Raw genomic sequence first — 17,803 nt, forward strand, 5'->3', positions numbered from 1 at the left:
AATGATTATGGGCGCGACTTCCTGTTAGACGCCGGAAGTAGTAGTAACCGTTGGTAGCTTAACGTGGATGGCAGCTTTTCTTTAGAGTAATTTATTACAGATATTTAACTAATATTAAACATTTAACTATTTAATTAAAATACTGTAAATGTCCTTGCGGAGCTCAGGTACCTGTTGCGCCGTTCACGGCTGTACTAACAACCAGACTAAGCTTAACCTGTGGCTTCAACAACGGTGTTTTGAACATGCACCCAAAACAAAACGAGAGTGTTCATGTGAAAAGCGCTACAGTTTCCATCGCCTACCTAAGGACAACGAATCAAAGAGAATGTGGCTGAAAAACATCAACTTGAAGAAACCACCCAAAACACTGTATGTCTGCTCGATTCATTTTGTGGACAAAAAACCAACGGAGGAAAACCCGCATCCTACTTTGTGGCTGGGCTACGTCAAACCACCTGAGAAGAGACGCCGGATCCTCAAAAGGATTGACAGCAGCACTGTCAGGAGAACATCAGGTAAGATTTCAGTGTATGAAGAACACAACATTGTAGTATTTGTAATGACAACATTTAGTGTTATTTTCTGTATAGTTAAAATGTGTTTGACACAGACTGCAGGACAGCGTTTAAACTAAAAATAGTACCTACATACCTGTAGTTTCACTATGTCTATAGAAGAAAAATGCAGTTTTTTTATTTTCCCAGATCTTTCACAAATATTCTCATAAATTTAAAAACATGTAATCTATCTATAAATTACAGATTGTCATGTTATAACGAAGAATTTAACATTATTGCCTGCAATTGGTGTCACTTTGTTGGTTGTTTGCATATGATGTCAGAACAACAATTTTAAGTTGTAGCTGTGATATAGTATCATGTCTTAATAACTGTGTACTGTATTGTTACCCTCAGATGAGCTTCATGAGATGGATCAGAGTGAGGAGCTGTGCTCAACACAAAAGCTAACCTGTGATGCCCAAACACAGTGGTCAGACCCAGGGATGGAGGACCACACCTATTCAAAAAGACCCAGCATCACATTAGGAATAAGTGCACCATCCCCAGAATTGCCACACCCAGTTGCAGACAGTATTTTGAAGAGCGATGCAGACTCCCTCTTGTATACAGGGATTCCACTCATTGTGTTTCACACACTTGTATCCTGCCTACAACCATTCGCTCCTACTTCATCATCGATGCCTGTTGTGGACCAAGTTCTAATGGCTTTAATGAAACTAAGGCAAAACTTTGTCATGGCTGATTTAGCACAGCGGTTTAAAACGTCACAAGGTCAGGTCAGCAAGACTGTTGGAATGTGGATAGACATAATGTCTGAACACACCAAGGATCTTGTTTTGTGGTTGCCTCGTGAAACAATCAAAGCAACATTGCCAAAAGCTTTTAAAGAGCACTTTACGAACACAACCTGTGTAATTGACTGCACAGAGACAGTTTTGCAGAAAGCCAAAAACTTGGACTCTAGAAGTGAATCATATAGTCACTACTATGCCAGCAACACAGTGAAATATTTAGTGGCAGTTTCTCCCTCTGGAATTATCATGTTTGTTTCAGATGCGTATGGTGGCAAATGCAGTGACAGGTACATAACACAGAACTCAGGGTTTCTGGACTATTTACGTGCTGGAGATGAGGTGATGGGTGACCGTGGTTTCACAGTTAGGGACTTGCTGGAGGAGCGAAGGGTGAATCTAATCATTCCAACATTCACACGCAAAGGATGCCAGCTGACAAATGATGGGGTCACACGCACACGTCGCATTGCTCATGCCCGCATTCATGTTGAACGGGCAATAAGGCGTCTGAAGGTGTACAAGATTCTTTCTCAAACAGTGCCCATTAACTTGGTGCCAAAAATAGACAAAATGCTCAAGATCTGTGCTGGTTTAGTGAATTTAAGAGGTGAACTTATTTCAAGTGAAAAGTGAGACATTTAAATTACACTTACATATTGAATTCATTGAACATTTTCTTATAACAAATTAGATAAAACTACACTTACATATTGAATTCATTGAACATTTTCTGAAAATTATTTTAAATGTTATTGCACTGTTCTCTTTTGAAGTGTTTTAACTTGTGAAATAGTATTTTGTTATGTACCTGCATAAGAATGACAAAGTGAATAATTCAATCAATCAATCAATCAAATTATATAAAACTACACTTATGTACAAATTGTTACACATGTTTGAAAATAAATATCAAATATTGAATTCATTGAACATTTTCTGACCCTCTCAACAGGTAAAGTGCTGTATACAGTAGTTTGAGCTGCAACAATTAATCTATTATTAAATGAATTACCCACTAATCTATAAATAGTTGAGTTATTTTTTATGGAAAAAATGTCTAAATAGTGTGATGTCAGATTGCAATTGATTGTGTTTTATGTTTTTAATAAAACAAAACTTAAATCCTCTCTCTCTCTCTCTCTCTCTCTCTCTCTCTCTCTCTCTCTCTCTCTCTCTCTCTCTCTCTCTCTCTCTCTCTCTCTCTCTCTCTCTCTCTCTCTCTCTCTCTCTCTCTCTCTCTCTCAACACATCTGTCATCTGCTTACTGTATTTTTAACAGATTCTGGTATTTGGGGCAGAGCTTAATTTTCTTAGCAACAAAATCATCGACTAATTTTGGAAGCATGTGTGTAAAGTAAAAATTTTGGAGGTGTGTCATGTGTGTGTCTGTAAATTCTTTGTCATATGATATGTCAAATTCCATGTGCTCATTTGGTGTCCAGATAACAAGCTTGCAGCTCTGCAGTCCCAGGCACATCATTGTCAGCTGGACCTGGAAGAATAAATGTAAAATAATATGGCTTACAGTTTGTTTTAATGAAGGTTTACAAGTACCTGTGACATGAATTCATAGATTATAAGTAACAATATTTACCCACCTGGAGGTAGTATCCATTTTGCCCATTAGGAAGAATGAGATACTGCCCATCTTTCAAGAATCTGATGTCACCATTTGGCCGACTAAGAAATTCTGTTAGTGACATAGCACTCTTTAGGGGACACTTAATTTCTAGGAGCTGTGTTGAGTTTAAAATTCCATCAGGGCTTGCTCCAAACCACGGATGGTCAGGACACACCACCAGGCCTCTCCTCTCCACATTGTGCCCTTGAGCCTCCATGACCTGGATGGCTTTGTCCTCATTTTCGTTCCCATATTTAGTTGACATATTGCCAGTGAAGGTGGGGTATATGTGTTCACTGAGGAATTTTTTGGGGTTTGTGGTGCTTCGTCTGGGCACTCTCTTCGCCGTGCTGGCAGTCAGTCGCAGCTTCCTTGCATCGTGCCATAGTTGTGATGCACTCTGTATTTGGGTCTCTTCAGTCAACTTTCTAATTTGAGCAGGGTTGAGTTTGACATAGGTTTCATAAAATGTTAGACATTTGGTGCAGGTCAGTGTTGTTGTGCTGTGCTCAGTATGGGGCATCTGTAGATCACACTGGCTCTGGGAAGACTCATTCTTGATATCTAATTTGTAACACTGGTGAAGGAGACCGCCGGTCTTCAGTTGAAATAATGGGGCCATTATAGAGGAACTGACATATTGTTTGAATTCATTGTGATCTTTGAATAGTTTGGGGGCACCCTCTGCTGATGACACACTAGGGGCATCTGATTTTGAACCTTTGTGGATGTGGTCTGCTTTATGGCGTTTAAAATTGATGTGTTTCACCCTTTTCAGCTCAACATTCTTCCTTGTACCTACATTCCACTTTCTCTGCACATCAGTGCATGATGTCCCTGTCTTTCCTTGCCTGACTGCATTCTCAACCTGAATTGAAAAAACGTCCTACTATTAAACACAATAGTTGCACACAGTGGCGATTGCTCTGAGACAACAAGGGAAGCTCACCTTCCCCTAAAATGTCATCAAATAAATTGTCACAACTGTCATATTGAATTCACACTAAAATTACAATTTACACACTGGCAGTCCGCCGCAGACTAAAGCTTCAACGGTGTTCAATGAGGTTTCTCCCACCAGCTGTTTTGGGCTAGGGCGGGACAAGCCAGGATAAGACGCTCGATAATTGGATAATGCGACAAACGCGTCCCGCCCCTGGGCGCTGAGCATCCCTGGCGGTCAATGGAGCAGTGGGCGGGTCGGACGCTCTACTGCTGTATGATGATTGGAAAAAATGTTTGGAGAGCTCAAAGCCCTTGACAGACAGCTGTAGGAAGGCTGAGTGTAGTTTTGCCAATGTGTCCTGACTTTCTCTTCTTTTCTTTTTTTCTCTTTCTCTTCTGCTTTTTCTCAAAAGCGACTATCGACAAATATAGCGACTTTTCTGGTGTTATTGGAGAGTATTCTGATGTTTTGAAGACTCTGACATGAAAGCACGTATCACTCTATCCTCAACGAGCAGCGGGTGCTGCTGCGAGCCCCGCCCCCGTGCCAAAGCACTCACAGGCAGTCAGGTGCGCAGCAGTCCCAGCTGCAGTGAGAGCAGACAACACAAATCTTTTTCAGGTGTGTGCATAAATGAAGCATACAACAGCCTCAACTAAACACTCCTTTTATTTGTAACTGCCTCGCTTCGATATGACAAGTTTTATGATGAAGACGTAAAGTGAGCTTCCCCTGTTAAAAACACCAGCAGCCGCCACTGTCATTACAAAATGCAATGAAAACAATTATTAAAACTACCACATTTACCTTCCATAGTATTGCAGCGGCGTGGCTGCATGATCTCCCTTGCCCTGCAATACATGAACACCCTGCCGTCTGTACTTCTCCTGACAGGGAAACTAAAACCCAGGCTTTGTGATGGGGAACTTGAAGGCTTTGGCTGGGCTCTATGTCTGCTTTCAAGTACATCAGATCATGGCCCACTTCCTTCAGCAAAACGCGACCGACCTTGTTGCTGTGTAGATATTGATATGCCTCCGAGCTTTTTAAATTATTCATTGCCTCACCGTCCGTAGCAACCGAGTCAATAAAATAACTAAAAATGCTGGTGTACGTTATTTGCGGCCACTTCTTTAGGTCGTCCTCCCATCCCTCAATAGTAGCAGGCATAGGTATGACCACATCATCTCGTTTGAGCCCTGACAGTTGGTGTTCCCACATGGTTCACGTCTTATTCCCAAGATTAGCGCGTACTTTTACTATATAAACCAGACTGTAGAAATAAACAAACGCCGGTTCCGGGATACGCCGTATATGGTCTCCTGGATACGCCGGTTCCGGTGTGCGCCGGAAGTTGCGCCCATAATTCGCGCAAGGCATCATGGGGGTTAGGAATAAGGTGGATAGTAGTCGTATTAGTGTTGTCATGGCGATAATAAGTGTGATGTCATACAGTAGAGCTGATGCTGCAGTTACAGTGAGCAGCACCAGGTGTATCAGGCAGGTGAAGCTGCAGATACCTGAATGTGAAGTAGGCCAACGTTAAAAAAGGAAACATGCACCGTCAGCAGAAAACACACAAGTACACAGAACAACACACACGCACACGCACACACGCACACACGCGCACACACACACACACACACACACACAAACACACACTTCCCTCTCATTCGTTCACATTGTTCCTGCTTTGCTCACATCTTTGATTGACATGTCTGTTTTGACTGTTCCTTCCTTCCTTCCTTTCTTTCTTCCTTCCTCCCTCCTTCTCTCTTTCTTTCCTCCCCTACCTTCCTTCATTCCTTGCTTCTTTCCTCCCTTCCTCCTTCTTTCCTTCCTTCCTTCTTTCCTCCCTCCCTCCTTCATTCCTCCCTTCCTCCTTCTTTCCTTCCTTCTTTCCTCCGTCCTTCCTTTCTTTCCTTCCTCCCTCACTCCTTCTCTCTTTCTTTCCTCCCCTACCTTCCTCCCTTTCTTCTTTCCTCTGTCCTTCTTTCTTTCTTTCCTCCCTTCCTCCCTCCTTCTTTCCTCCATCCTTCCTTTCTTTCCTTTCCTCCCTTCCTTCCTCTGTCCTTTCCTTGCTTCTTCCCTTCTTTCCTTGCTTCTTCCCTCCTCCCTCCTTTCCTTCCTTCTTCCATCCTCCCTCCCTTCCTTCGTTGTTCCCTCCTCCCTTCCTCCCTTCCGTCCTTGACTCGAGGACAACAGGAGGGGTAAGGAGCTGCACCACGCCCCTCAGGGTGGCAGGAAGGGAGCAGGAAGGAGGCAGGAAGGAGGCAGGAGGGATGAGACGTGGTTAACTCTCATGGTAAGAGACAGGCGGGCGGGATTATGAAGAGATTCTCAAAACCTCTTTGTGCAGCAATTTTCTATTTGCTTAATTGTTTTCCCCTCACAACATTTCTCTGCTTCCCGCCCTTTACAAATAGTTTGTTCATTAGGGATGTTATGTATGTGTGCGTGTATGTGTGTGTGTGTGTGTGTGTGTGTGTTTAACCACATGGGAATCTGCTTAGAAAGGAAAGGAAGGAAATTGTTGGTGTTGCAGGTTTCGGTAGTGGTAATGGGAAAGAGGCGGGGGGGGGGGGTAAAAACGAGAAGAGAGAGAGAGAGAGAGAGAGAGAGGAGAGAGAGAGAGAGAGAGAGAGAGAGAGAGGGAGAGGGAGAGAGAAAAGGAAACAACTGCACCTGCTGCTGATGCCCCGAAAAAGGGAGGAGGATGAAGAGGAGGAAGAGGAGGAAGGGGAGGATGGGGAGGATGAAGAGGAGGAAGAGGAGGAGGAGGAGGATGGGGAGGAGGAGGAGGAAGAAGAGGAGAAGGAGGATGAGGGAGAGGAGGAGGGAGAGGAGGAGGAGGAAGAGGAGGAGAAGGGGGAATAGGAGGAAGAGGAGGAGGAGGAAGAAGAAGAGGTCTGGCCCTCAACAACAGGAATGCTAGGAATGGAGCTCAGATAAAATATTTGGAGCTGCTACCTACAGCTGCATCACATGTGAGCGTAATGTTGGATTCAAACCAGCACAGTAGAAAGTAGATAGGACACACACACACACACACACACACACACACACACACACACACACACACACACACACACACACACACACACACACACACACACAGCCTCTTACTCCTTTCCTTCCTTCCTCCCTTCCTTCCTTCTTTCCTCCCTCCCTCCTTCCTTCCTTCTTCCTTCCTCCCTTCTTTCTTGCCTTATTTCCTTCCTCTTTCCCCCCCTCCCTCCACCCTCCTTTCCTTCCTTCCTTCCTTCTCTCCTTACTCCCTTCCTCTTTTCCTCCCTCCCTCCTTACTCCTTTCCTTCCTTCTTTCCTCCCTTCCTTTTTTCCTTCCTTCCTTCCTCCTGTCCTTCCTCCCTTCCTTCTCTCCTTCCTCTTTTCCTCCCTCCCTCCTTACTCTTTTCCTTCCTCATTCCTTCCTTTCTTCCTTCTCTCCTTACTTCCTTCCTATTTTCCTCCCTCCCTCCTTACTCCTTTCCTTCCGCATTCCTTCCTTACTTCCTTCCTCTTTTCCTCCCTCCCTCCTTACTCCTTTCTTTCTATCCTTCCTTCCTTCTTTCCTTCCTTCCTCTGAGTGTTGGAGCCTTTTTACTCCAACACACTCAGGTTTTACATGAATATACATTTAGTCGTTAACATGAATAACCAGGCTGACTGAAGTGTCGCTGCTGATGGAGCCTAGTGCCCCCCCCCCCCCACCGCCCCTCCCCCCCTCCCAACCCCTCCTGTAGTTAAACAGCATTCAGCATAACTTATGCGAGTGCCAATCACTCCAAATGAAAAGTGCAAATTAAACTCTCACGCTCAAATGCATAATTAGACCTCTGACTTGGCAGCGGAGGGGAGAGCGATGGAGGGAGGAAGGAAGGAGAGATGAGAGCGACCAGGAAGGTTTTTTTTTTTTTTTTTAAGTTGTTGTGCTCGTACAGGACGGAAATAAAGAAATTATTCCAATTAGAGATTTAAAGAATTGGAGTGTGTTTTAATAGATGCTTAGCTAAATGACATACTTCCTGTAATGGACAATACTTCTAACAACTTAAGGTGGACTGAACTGAAATGAATAGCAGCTGTTTTCTGTGTCTTCCTCCTTTCCTTCCTTCCCTCTTCCTTTCCTCCCATCTACCTTCCTTCCTCCTTTCCTTCCTTCCTTCCTTGAGTCCTCCTTTCCTTCCTTCCTTCCCTCTTCCTTTCCTCCCATCTACCTTCCCTCCTTCCTTCCTTCTTTCCTCCATCCCTCCCTCCTACCTTCCGTCCTTCCTCCCTCACACCTTCCGTCCTTCCTCCCTCACTCCTCTTTCCTCCTTTCCTTCCTTCTTCCTCCCTTCATTCTCTCCCTCCTTTCCTTCCTTCCTTCCTTCCTCCTTTCCTCCCTTCCTTCCTTGACTCGAGGGTATTCATTATTTCATTCATTCTCTTCTTAGTAGCATTGTTTCACCTTTTCTCTTTCCTTCCATCCTCTCACGCTCAAATGCATAATTAGACCTCTGACTTGGCAGCGGAGGGGAAAGCGATGGAGGGAGGAAGGAAGGAGAGACGAGAGCGACCACGCAGCTTCTTTTTTTTTAGTTGTTGTGCTCGTACAGGACGGAAATAAAGAAATTATTCCAATTAGAGATTTAAAACATTGGAGTGTGTTTTAATAGATACTTAGCTAAATGACATACTGGCTGTAATGGACAATACTTCTAACTACTGAATTATTTTCCAATCAAAAAATAATGAAGTCAAGTTTATAACCTTTAATTATGATTTCACTGTGTGACACTTAAGGTGGACTGGACTGAAATGAACAGCAGCTGATTTCTGTCTTAATTTATAAATGAATAATACACTAAAACATTTGAGGTACAGAGAGGTAAAGCAGTTCAGTTCATTTGTTCTCTTATTTATACTAAAAAATTCATCATTAAGTTTAAAACTAGCTTCCTTCCTTACTTACTTCCTCCTTTCCTTCCTTCCTTCTTCCTCCTTTCCTTCCTTCCTTCCTTCCTTCTTCCTCCCCCATACCTTCCCTCCGTCCTTCTTTCCTCTGTCCCTCCCTCCTACCTTCCGTCCTTCCTCCCTCACTCCTCCTTCCTCCCTCCTTTCCTTGCTTCTCTTTCCTTCCTACCTTCCCTCCCTTCTTTCCTCCCTTCCTTTCTCCTTTCCTTCCTTCTTCCTCCTTTCCTCCCTCATTTCCTTCCTTCCTTATTCCTCCTTTCCTTCCTTCTTCCTCCCTCCTTTCCCCTTCCTTCCTTCCTCCTTTCCTTCCTTCTTCCTCCCTCCTTTACTACCTTACTCCCTCCCTCCCTCCCTCCTTTCCTTCCTTCTTTCTCCCTTCCTCACTCCTTTCCTTCCACCTTCCTCCTTGCTTTCCTTCCTTCCTTCTTTCCATCTCTCCTTCCTACCTTCCCTCCCTCCTCCTTTCCTTTCCTCTATAATAACTGATAGCTCACAGTGTTGTTTACAGGTAAGAAGCTTCTCTAGCACATGTCTGTAACTCCAGATGTCAATTTAGAGACTACCCCACCAACATGTTTCCTTCTATCTGAGTCTAACCGTGTGATTTATGAGACCCTGTCTGTTTGACTGTTCCTTCCTTCCCTCCTTTCCTTCCTTCTTCCTCCCTCCTTTCCTTCCTTCTTTCCTCCCTTCCTTCCTACCTTCTTTCCTTCCCTCTTCCTTTCCTCCCCCTACCTTCCTTTCCTTCCTTCCATCCTTCCTTCTTTCCTCGTCCCTACCTTCCCTCCTTCCTTCTTTCCTCCATCCCTCCCTCCTTTCCTCCCCCCTACCTTCCCTCCTTCCTTCTTTCCTCCGTCCCTCCCTCCTTTCCTTCCTTCCTCCCTTTCCTCTTCCTTTACTCCCCCCTACCTTGCCTCCTTCCTTCTTTCCTCCGTCCCTCCCTCCTACCTTCCGTCCTTCCTCCCTCATTCCTCCTTTCTTTTCCTCCTTCCTTCCTTCCCTCTTCCTTCTTTCCTCCGTCCCTCCCTCCTATCTTCCTTCCTTCCTCCTTTCCTTCATTCTTCCTCCCTTCCTTCTCTCCCTCCTTTCCTTCCTTGACTCGAGGGTATTCATTATTTCATTCATTCTCTTCTTAGTAGCATTGTGTCTCCTTGTCTCCTTTCCTCTATAATAACTGATAGCTCACAGTGATGTTTACAGGTAAGAAGCTTCTCTGCCACATGTCTGCAACTCCAGATGTCAATTTAGAGACTAACCCACCAACATGTTTTCCTTCTATCTGAGTCTAACCGTGTGATTTATGAGAATTATTGAGCCGCTGCCTCCGAGACGAGACTCCAGTAAACGTAGTTAAGAAAAGAGCCTGACGTGAGTTGGTCTCATATCTGTTTGCTTCATCTATGTTCCCAGCGTCTTTCTGTCTCATCCTCCCTGCTGAGTGACCCAAACACTTTTCCACAGAGTGCTCCGACAATCCGGTCTGATTGAGAGATAATAGACGTTAGCGCTGATGTGGTCGGACTTCGCTGTTAGCGGGGAGCAGACCAACAGAGTCGTGATTGAAGCAACATGGAGCAGAAACCGCTCACTGCTGATGCTTTTAGACAGATCTAAAGGAACAGAGAGAGGAAGGAAGGAAGGAAGGACAAGAGGAAGGAAGGAAGGAAGGAAAAGAGGAAGGAGGGAAGGGGAGGAAGGAAGGGAGAAAGGACAAGAAGAAGGAAGGAAGGAAGGAAGGAAGGAAGGAAGGAAGGAAGGAAGGAAGGAAGGAAGGAAGGAAGGAAGGAAGGAAGGACGGACAAGAGGAAGGAAGGAAGGAAGGACAAGAGGAAGGAAGGAAGGAAGGAAAGAAGGGAAAAAGGACAAGAGGAAGGAAGGAAGGAAGGACAAGAGGAAGGAAGGAAGAAAGGACAAGAGGAAGGAAGGAAGGAAAAGAGGAAGGAGGGAAGGGGAGGAAGGAAGGGAGAAAGGACAAGAAGAAGGAAGGAAGGAAGGAAAAGAGGAAGGAAGGAAGGGGAGGAAGGAAGGGAGAAAGGACAAGAAGAAGGAAGGAAGGAAGGAAGGAAGAGGAAGAAGGAAGGGAGAAAGGAGCTGATGTGGTGGGACTGGCTGTTAGCGGGGAGCAGACCAACAGAGTCGTGATTGAAGCAACATGGAGCAGAAACCGCTCACTGCTGATGCTTTTAGACAGATCTAAAGGAACAGAGGAAGGAAGGAAGGAAGGAAGGAAGGAAGGAAGGGAAGGAGGGGAGAAAGGACAAGAAAAAGGACAAGAGGAAGGAAGGAAGGCAGGCAGGAAGGAAAAGAGGAAGGAAGGAAGGGGAAGAAGGAAGGGAGAAAGGACAAGAGGAAGGAAGGAAGGGGAGGAAGGAAGGGAGAAAGGAAAGAAGGGAAAAAGGACAAGAGGAAGGAAGGAAGGAAGGAAGGAAGGAAGGAAAGAAGGGAAAAAGGACAAGAGGAAGGAAGGAAGGTGAGGAATGAAGGGAGAAAGGACAAGAGGAAGGAAGGAAGGAAGGAAGGAAGGAAGGAAGGAAGGAAGGAAGGAAGGAAGGAAGGAAGAGGAAGAAGGAAGGAAGAAAGGAGCTGATGTGGTGGGACTGGCTGTTAGCGGGGAGCAGACCAACAGAGTCGTGATTGAAGCAACATGGAGCAGAAACCGCTCACTGCTGATGCTTTTAGACAGATCTAAAGGAACAGAGGAAGGAAGGAAGGAAGGAAGGAAGGAAGGAAGGGAAGGAGGGGAGAAAGGACAAGAAAAAGGACAAGAGGAAGGAAGGAAGGCAGGCAGGAAGGAAAAGAGGAAGGAAGGAAGGGGAAGAAGGAAGGGAGAAAGGACAAGAGGAAGGAAGGAAGGGGAGGAAGGAAGGGAGAAAGGAAAGAAGGGAAAAAGGACAAGAGGAAGGAAGGAAGGAAGGAAGGAAGGAAAGAAGGGAAAAAGGACAAGAGGAAGGAAGGAAGGTGAGGAATGAAGGGAGAAAGGACAAGAGGAAGGAAGGAAGGAAGGAAGGAAGGAAGGAAGGAAGGAAGGAAGGACAAGAGGAAGGAAGGAAGAAAGGACAAGAGGAAGGAAGGGAGAAAGGACAAGAGGAAGGAAGGAAGGAAGGAAGGGAAAAAGGACAAGAGGAAGGAAGGAAGGAAGGAAGGAAGGAAGGAAGGAAAGAAGGGAAAAAGGACAAGAGGAAGGAAGGAAGGAAGAAAGGGGAGGAATGAAGGGAGAAAGGACAAGAGGAAGGAAGGAAGGAAGGAAGGAAGGACAAGAGGAAGGAAGGAAGGAAGGAAAAGAGGAAGGAGGGAAGGGGAGGAAGGAAGGGAGAAAGGACAAGAAGAAGGAAGGAAGGAAAGAAGGAGGGAAGGGGAGGAAGGAAGGGAGAAAGGACAAGAAGAAGGAAGGAAGGAAAGAAGGAAGGAAGGAAGGAAAGAAGGGAGAAAGGACAAGAAGAAGGAAGGAAGGAAGGAAAAGAGGAAGGAGGGAAGGGGAGGAAGGAAGGGAGAAAGGACAAGAAGAAGGAAGGGAGAAAGGACAAGAGGAAGGAAGGAAGGAAAGAAGGGAAAAAGGACAAGAGGAAGGAAGGAAGGAAGGGAGAAAGGAAGGAAGGTAGGGAGAAAGGACAAGAGGCAGGAAGGAAGGAAGGTAGGCAGGAAGGAAGGAAGGAAGGGAGAAAGGACAAGATGAAGGAAGGAAGGAAAGAAGGAAGGAAGGAAGGAAGGAAGGAAAGAAGGAAGGAAGGGAGAAAGGACAAGAGGAAGGAAGGAAGGAAGGAAGGGAGAAAGGACAAGAGGAAGGAAGGAGAGAAAGAAGGGAGAAAGGACAAGAGGAAGGAAGGAAGGGGAGGAAGGACAAGATGAAGGAAGGAAGGAAGGAAGGAAGGAAGGAAGGGAGAAAGGACAAGAGGCAGGAAGGAAGGAGGGAAGGAAGGAAGGGGAGGAATGAAGGGAGAAAGGACAAGAGGAAGGAAGGAAGGGGAGGAAGGAAGGGAGAAAGGACAAGAGGAAGGAAGGAAGGAAGGGAGAAAGGACAAGAGGAAGGAAAGAAGGAAGGAAGAGGAAGAAGGAAGGGAGTAAGGACAAAAGGAAGGGAGAAAGGAGCTGATGTGGTCGGACTCGCTGTTAGCGGGGAGCAGACCAACAGAGTCGTGATTGAAGCAACATGGAGCAGAAACCATCCAGGGACCTAAAGAACACCATGTTGCATTCAAGCATTGGGTTCCCCCCCCCCTCCCTCCCTCCTTTCATTTATTGTCAGTGAATAAAACGTAACAACACATGAAATTAGCTTTTGGCTTAGCGACAGTATCCGCGGTAACCGGCTCGACTTTTCCAGACTCCTCCATCCAGATGTTTTAAAGCTCTTCAACCAGATCTGAGCTCTATACCTTCACGCTCACTGCTGCTTTTAGACATATCTAAAGGAAGAGAGGAAGGAAGGAAGGGGAGGAAGGAAGGAAGGAAGGAAGGAAGGGAGAAAGGACAAAAGGAAGGAAGGAAGGAAAGAAGGAAGGGAGAAAGGACAAAAGGAAGGAAGGAAGGAAGGATTGAAGGACGGAAGAAAGGAAAAGAGGAAGGCAGGAAGGAAGGGAGAAAGGACAAGAGGAAGGAAGGAAGGAAGGAAGGGAGAAAGGACAAGAGGCAGGAAGGAAGGAAGGTAGGCAGGAAGGAAGGGAGAAAGGACAAGACGAAGGAAGGAAGGAAAGAAGGAAGGAAGGAAGGAAGGAAGGAAAGAAGGAAGGGAGAAAGGACAAGAGGAAGGAAGGAAGGAAGGATTGAAGGAAGGAAGGAAGGAAAAGAGGAAGGAAGGAAGGAAGGGAGGAAGGACAAGAGGAAGGAAGGAAGGGGAGGAAGGACAAGAGGAAGGACAAGAGGAAGGAAGGAAGGAAGGGAGAAAGGACAAGAGGCAGGAAGGAAGGCAGGCAGGAAGGAAGGAAGGAAGGAAGGAAGGAAGGGAGAAAGGACAAGACGAAGGAAGGAAGGAAGGAAGGAAGGAAGGGAGAAAGGACAAGAGGAAGGAAGGAAGGAAGGAAGGATTGAAGGAAGGAAGGAAGGAAAAGAGGAAGGAAGGAAGGAAGGGAGAAAGGACAAGAGGAAGGAAGGAGAGAAAGAAGGGAGAAAAGGACAAGAGGAAGGAAGAGCAAGGAGGAGGAGGAGAAGGAGAGACAGATCTCATCCCTTTTTTTTTGATGCTTCACATTCATGCTGGTCAATGATGTGTATCCATCTCTGGTGTGTGAACATCGTCGAGGTCCTGAACTGGGTCCTGGGTCAAATTGACCCCGTCTGTTTTGACTGTTCCTTCTTTCCTCCCTTCCTTCCTTCTGTCTGCCCTTCCTTCCTACCTTCCTTCCTTCCTTCCTTCCTCTGTCCTTCTTTCCTTCCTACCTTCTTTCATTTGCCCTTCTTTCCTTTCTTCTCCTTTCCTTCGTTCCTACCTTCTTTCCTTCCCAAATTACCTTCCTTTCCTTCCTAATTTCCTCTGTCCTTCTTTCCTTCCTTCTGTCGTTCCTTCTTTCCTCTGTCCTTCCTTCCTTCCTTCTTTCATTCTATCTCTTTCCTTTCTTCTCCTTTCCTTCCTTCCCTTTTCCTCCTTTCCTTCCTTCTTTCTCCCTTCCTTCCCTTTTCCTCCTTTCCTTCCTTCTTTCTCCCTTCCTTCCCTTTTCCTCCTTTCCTTCCTCCTTTCCTCTCTTCTTTCTCCTTTCTCCCTCCCTCCCTCCCTCCCTCCCTTTCTTCCTTCTTCCTCCCTTCCTCCTCCTTTACTTCCTCCCTCCCTTCCTCATTTTTCCTCCCGTCTTCCTCCCTCCCTTCCTTCCTCCTTTCCTTCCTTCCTTGACTCGAGGACAACAGTGTGGTTAAAGGAATATTTACAAGTTGATGTATTTTTAGTTCATATTTTCATGTTTTTCTTGCTAATTATTTGTATTTTAAATGCATGAATGTAGAAAACATCATTTATTTATTTTATATTTGTAACATTTGCTATGAGATCATTATTAATGTTGCTTCCTACTAATGAGTCCTGTGAACTTTTAGGGAGGATTAGAAGAGGAGGAGGAGGAGGAGGAGGAGGGACGGAGCCACACAGCTTCTTTGACCTCTCTCCTTTTTAAATAATGATTCTTGCTGTTTGTATATGTTTTAATAACTTTGGGAACGGATGATTGCTCTGAATCATATTTTGGTCCTGGTGGATTTTTTTATGATGTGGATTCAGAAGAGAAACCATTAGAGCATCAAACTAAAGAACCGGCCCGGTTTCCTTCTTCCTCTTTTCCTTCCTTCCGTCTGTCCTTCCTACCTTTCTTCCTCCCTTCCTCCTTGTCTTCTTTTCCTTTCTTCTTTTTATTCCTTCCTACCTTCCTTCTTTCCTTTCATCCGTCTTCCCTTCCTTCCTTCCTTCCTTCTTTCCTTTCATCTGTCTTCCCTTCCTTCATTCCTTCCTTCCTTATTGTCTTCTCTTCCTTCCATCTGTCCTTCCTTCTTTCCTTTCATCTGTCTTCCCTTCCTTCCTTCTTTCCTTTCATCTGTCTTCCCTTCCTTCATTCCTTCAGAGGTGTCAAAGTCATTTTCATTCAAGGGCCACATACAGACCATTTTGATCTCATGTGGGCCGGATCATTAAAAAGATGGAAGGAAAGAAGGAAGGAAGGAAATAAGGAAATAAGAAGGGCAGGAAAGGAAAGATAGACAAAAGGATGGAGGGAAGAAAGGTAGGAAAGAGAGATAGTGAAGGACGGACAGACAGAAGGAAGGATGGAAGAAAGGAAGGAAGGCCAGATGGAAGAAAGGAAGGAAGGACAGAAGGAAGAATGGAAGGGAGGACAGAAGGAAGGAAGGACAGATGAAATAAGGACAGAAGGAAGGAAGGACAGATGAAATAAGGACAGAAGGAAGGAAGGACAGAAGGAAGAAAGGAAGGAAGGAACAAAGAAAGGAAAAAAGGAAGGAAGGACGGAAAAGAGCACAGAATGGCAAGTGGGCCGGATCGCACCCCTCGGCGGGCCGTATCTGGCCCACGGGCCGCATGTTTGACACCCCTGCATTAGAGCATCAACTACTAAAGCTTCATTCTCCAAAAACCTCCATGATGACTTCCTTCTAGTTTGGTTTAAAGCAGGGGCGTCAAACATGTGGCCCGTGGGCCAGAACCGGCCCGCCAAGGGGTGCAATCTGGCCCACTTTCCTTCCTGTGTTCTTTTCCTTCCTTCCATCTGTCCTTCCTTCCTCCCTTTCTTCCTTCTGTCCTTCCTCCCATCCGTCCTTCCTCCCTTTCTTCCTTCTGTCCTTCCTTCCATCTGTCCTTTCTACCTCCTTTTATCCTTTCTTTGTTCCTTCCTCCCTTTCTTCCTTCCATCTGTCCTTCCTACTTCCTTTTATCCTTTCTTTGTTCCTTCCTTCCTTCCATCTGTCCTTCCTCCCTTTCTTCCTTCTGTCCTTCCTCCCATCTGTCCTTCCTGCCTTTCTTCCCTCCTTCCTTTTGCCTGCCTGTCTTTCCTTCCTTCCTTCCTTCCTTCCTTCCTTCCTTCCTTCCTTCTCTTCCTTCCATCTTTTTAATGATCCGGCCCACATGAGATCAAATTGGTCTGTATGTGGCCCTTGAATGAAAATGAGTTTGACACCTCTGGTTTAAAGTATATATTCTCCCTCTTGTATGTCTTCATGTCTCTCGACACAATAGCTGCTGTCCTCCATGTTTATTTTTACCAGGCTGTGAGGTGCCGACACTGAACGATGACGACAGGCGATACGAGACAAACAAAAAAACAAAAAAAAAGTGAGACATTATAAAAATAAAAGAAAACACAGATGAACTGTGATCTGACAGCAGCTGCAGAGACGGAGAGAAGTTATAAAACAGATCTAAGACTAAAATATACAAGATATTAAATAAAATAAGATTTGGTTTGTCACACATATGTGAAGGTAATATAATCTGAAGAATTCGGCTTCAGGTCAATTCAGCAGCGTGTTGAATGTGAATGTAAGTGTGTGATAAACTCATGTTGGGTGTTTGTATTTGCTAATTTAAGAGATTTAATTTTAGGCTAAACGTCTTCATCATGCCCAAAATATTAGGATTTATCTGTCTGACATCATCTACAGCAGGGAGGTCAAGGAAGGAAGGAAGGAAGGCAATAAAATAAGACAGAAAGGAAAAACGAAAAAGGAAGGAAGTGAGGAAGGAATGGAGGAAGGACAAATGGAAGTAAGGAAAGGAAGACAGGGGAGGAAAGATGGAAGAAAGAGAAGAAGGAAGGAAGTATAGAAGGAGGGAAAAGAAGACAGGCAGAAAAGAGGGAAGGATGGAAGGACAGAAGGAAGGAAGGACAGACAAATGGAAGGAAAGAAAGACATGAGAAAAAGAAGAAGGAGGAAGGAAAGAGGAAAGGAAGGAAGACAAGGAGGAAAGAAGGAAAAGAAGACAGGAAGCAAGGAAGGAAAAATGAAAGAACAGAAGACAGGAAGGAAAGATGGAAGAAAGGGAGGAAGGACAGATGGATGTAAAGAAGGGAAGGAAGGATGGAAGAAAGGAAAAGAAGACAGGAAGGAAGAAAGGAAGGAAGAGAGGAAGGAGAGTGGGCCAGACTGGACACTTCAACAGGCCAGTTTCTAGCCCTTGGGCCTCATGTTTGACACCACTGATCTACTGCATCAAACAGAAAGAGATAATCTATTAAAAGCTGCAGAATATATAAAAAGCAACATTTAATAGAGTTGAAATTAAAGCTACGTGTATTTAAATAGATTAAAACCAGAATAATATTTAATAGAACAAAGAGAAAACCTAACTACTGTGTTTCCTAGTTGACACTGACACAATATTACCTCGTCTATTTTTACAGCAGAGTGGATCTGTGTGTGAATAGCAGCGCCGCGCTCCCATGGAAACAGAAACCCTGGAGAGGATGGAGAGCTGATTAGAGAGAGAAAGAGAGAGAGGTGGAGAGAGAGGGAGAGAGGGAGAGAGGGAGAG

The 17,803-nt window shown here is 45.2% G+C and overlaps 1 protein-coding gene and 1 long non-coding RNA gene across 2 annotated transcripts; one reads left to right on the forward strand and one right to left on the reverse strand.

The window, feature by feature from the left end:
• The first annotated feature begins 328 nt into the window (after positions 1 to 328).
• Positions 329 to 2,214, forward strand: LOC128354786 (uncharacterized). The gene is made up of 2 exons (XM_053314944.1): positions 329 to 518; positions 918 to 2,214. Exons 1-2 carry the CDS (start codon positions 329 to 331, stop codon positions 1,949 to 1,951), a joined length of 1,224 nt encoding a protein of 407 aa, XP_053170919.1. The 3' UTR covers positions 1,952 to 2,214.
• Positions 2,215 to 2,283: 69 nt separating this feature from the next.
• LOC128354787 (uncharacterized) lies at positions 2,284 to 3,009 on the reverse strand. Its single transcript, XR_008321116.1, has 3 exons — positions 2,917 to 3,009; positions 2,565 to 2,810; positions 2,284 to 2,462 (listed from the first exon to the last, which is right to left on the reverse strand). It is a non-coding gene; the product is annotated as an uncharacterized LOC128354787 (long non-coding RNA).
• Between the last annotated feature and the right edge of the window lie 14,794 nt (positions 3,010 to 17,803).

Source organism: Scomber japonicus, unplaced genomic scaffold (assembly GCF_027409825.1).
Source record: "Scomber japonicus isolate fScoJap1 unplaced genomic scaffold, fScoJap1.pri scaffold_582, whole genome shotgun sequence".
NCBI classification, from domain to species: domain Eukaryota; kingdom Metazoa; phylum Chordata; class Actinopteri; order Scombriformes; family Scombridae; genus Scomber; species Scomber japonicus.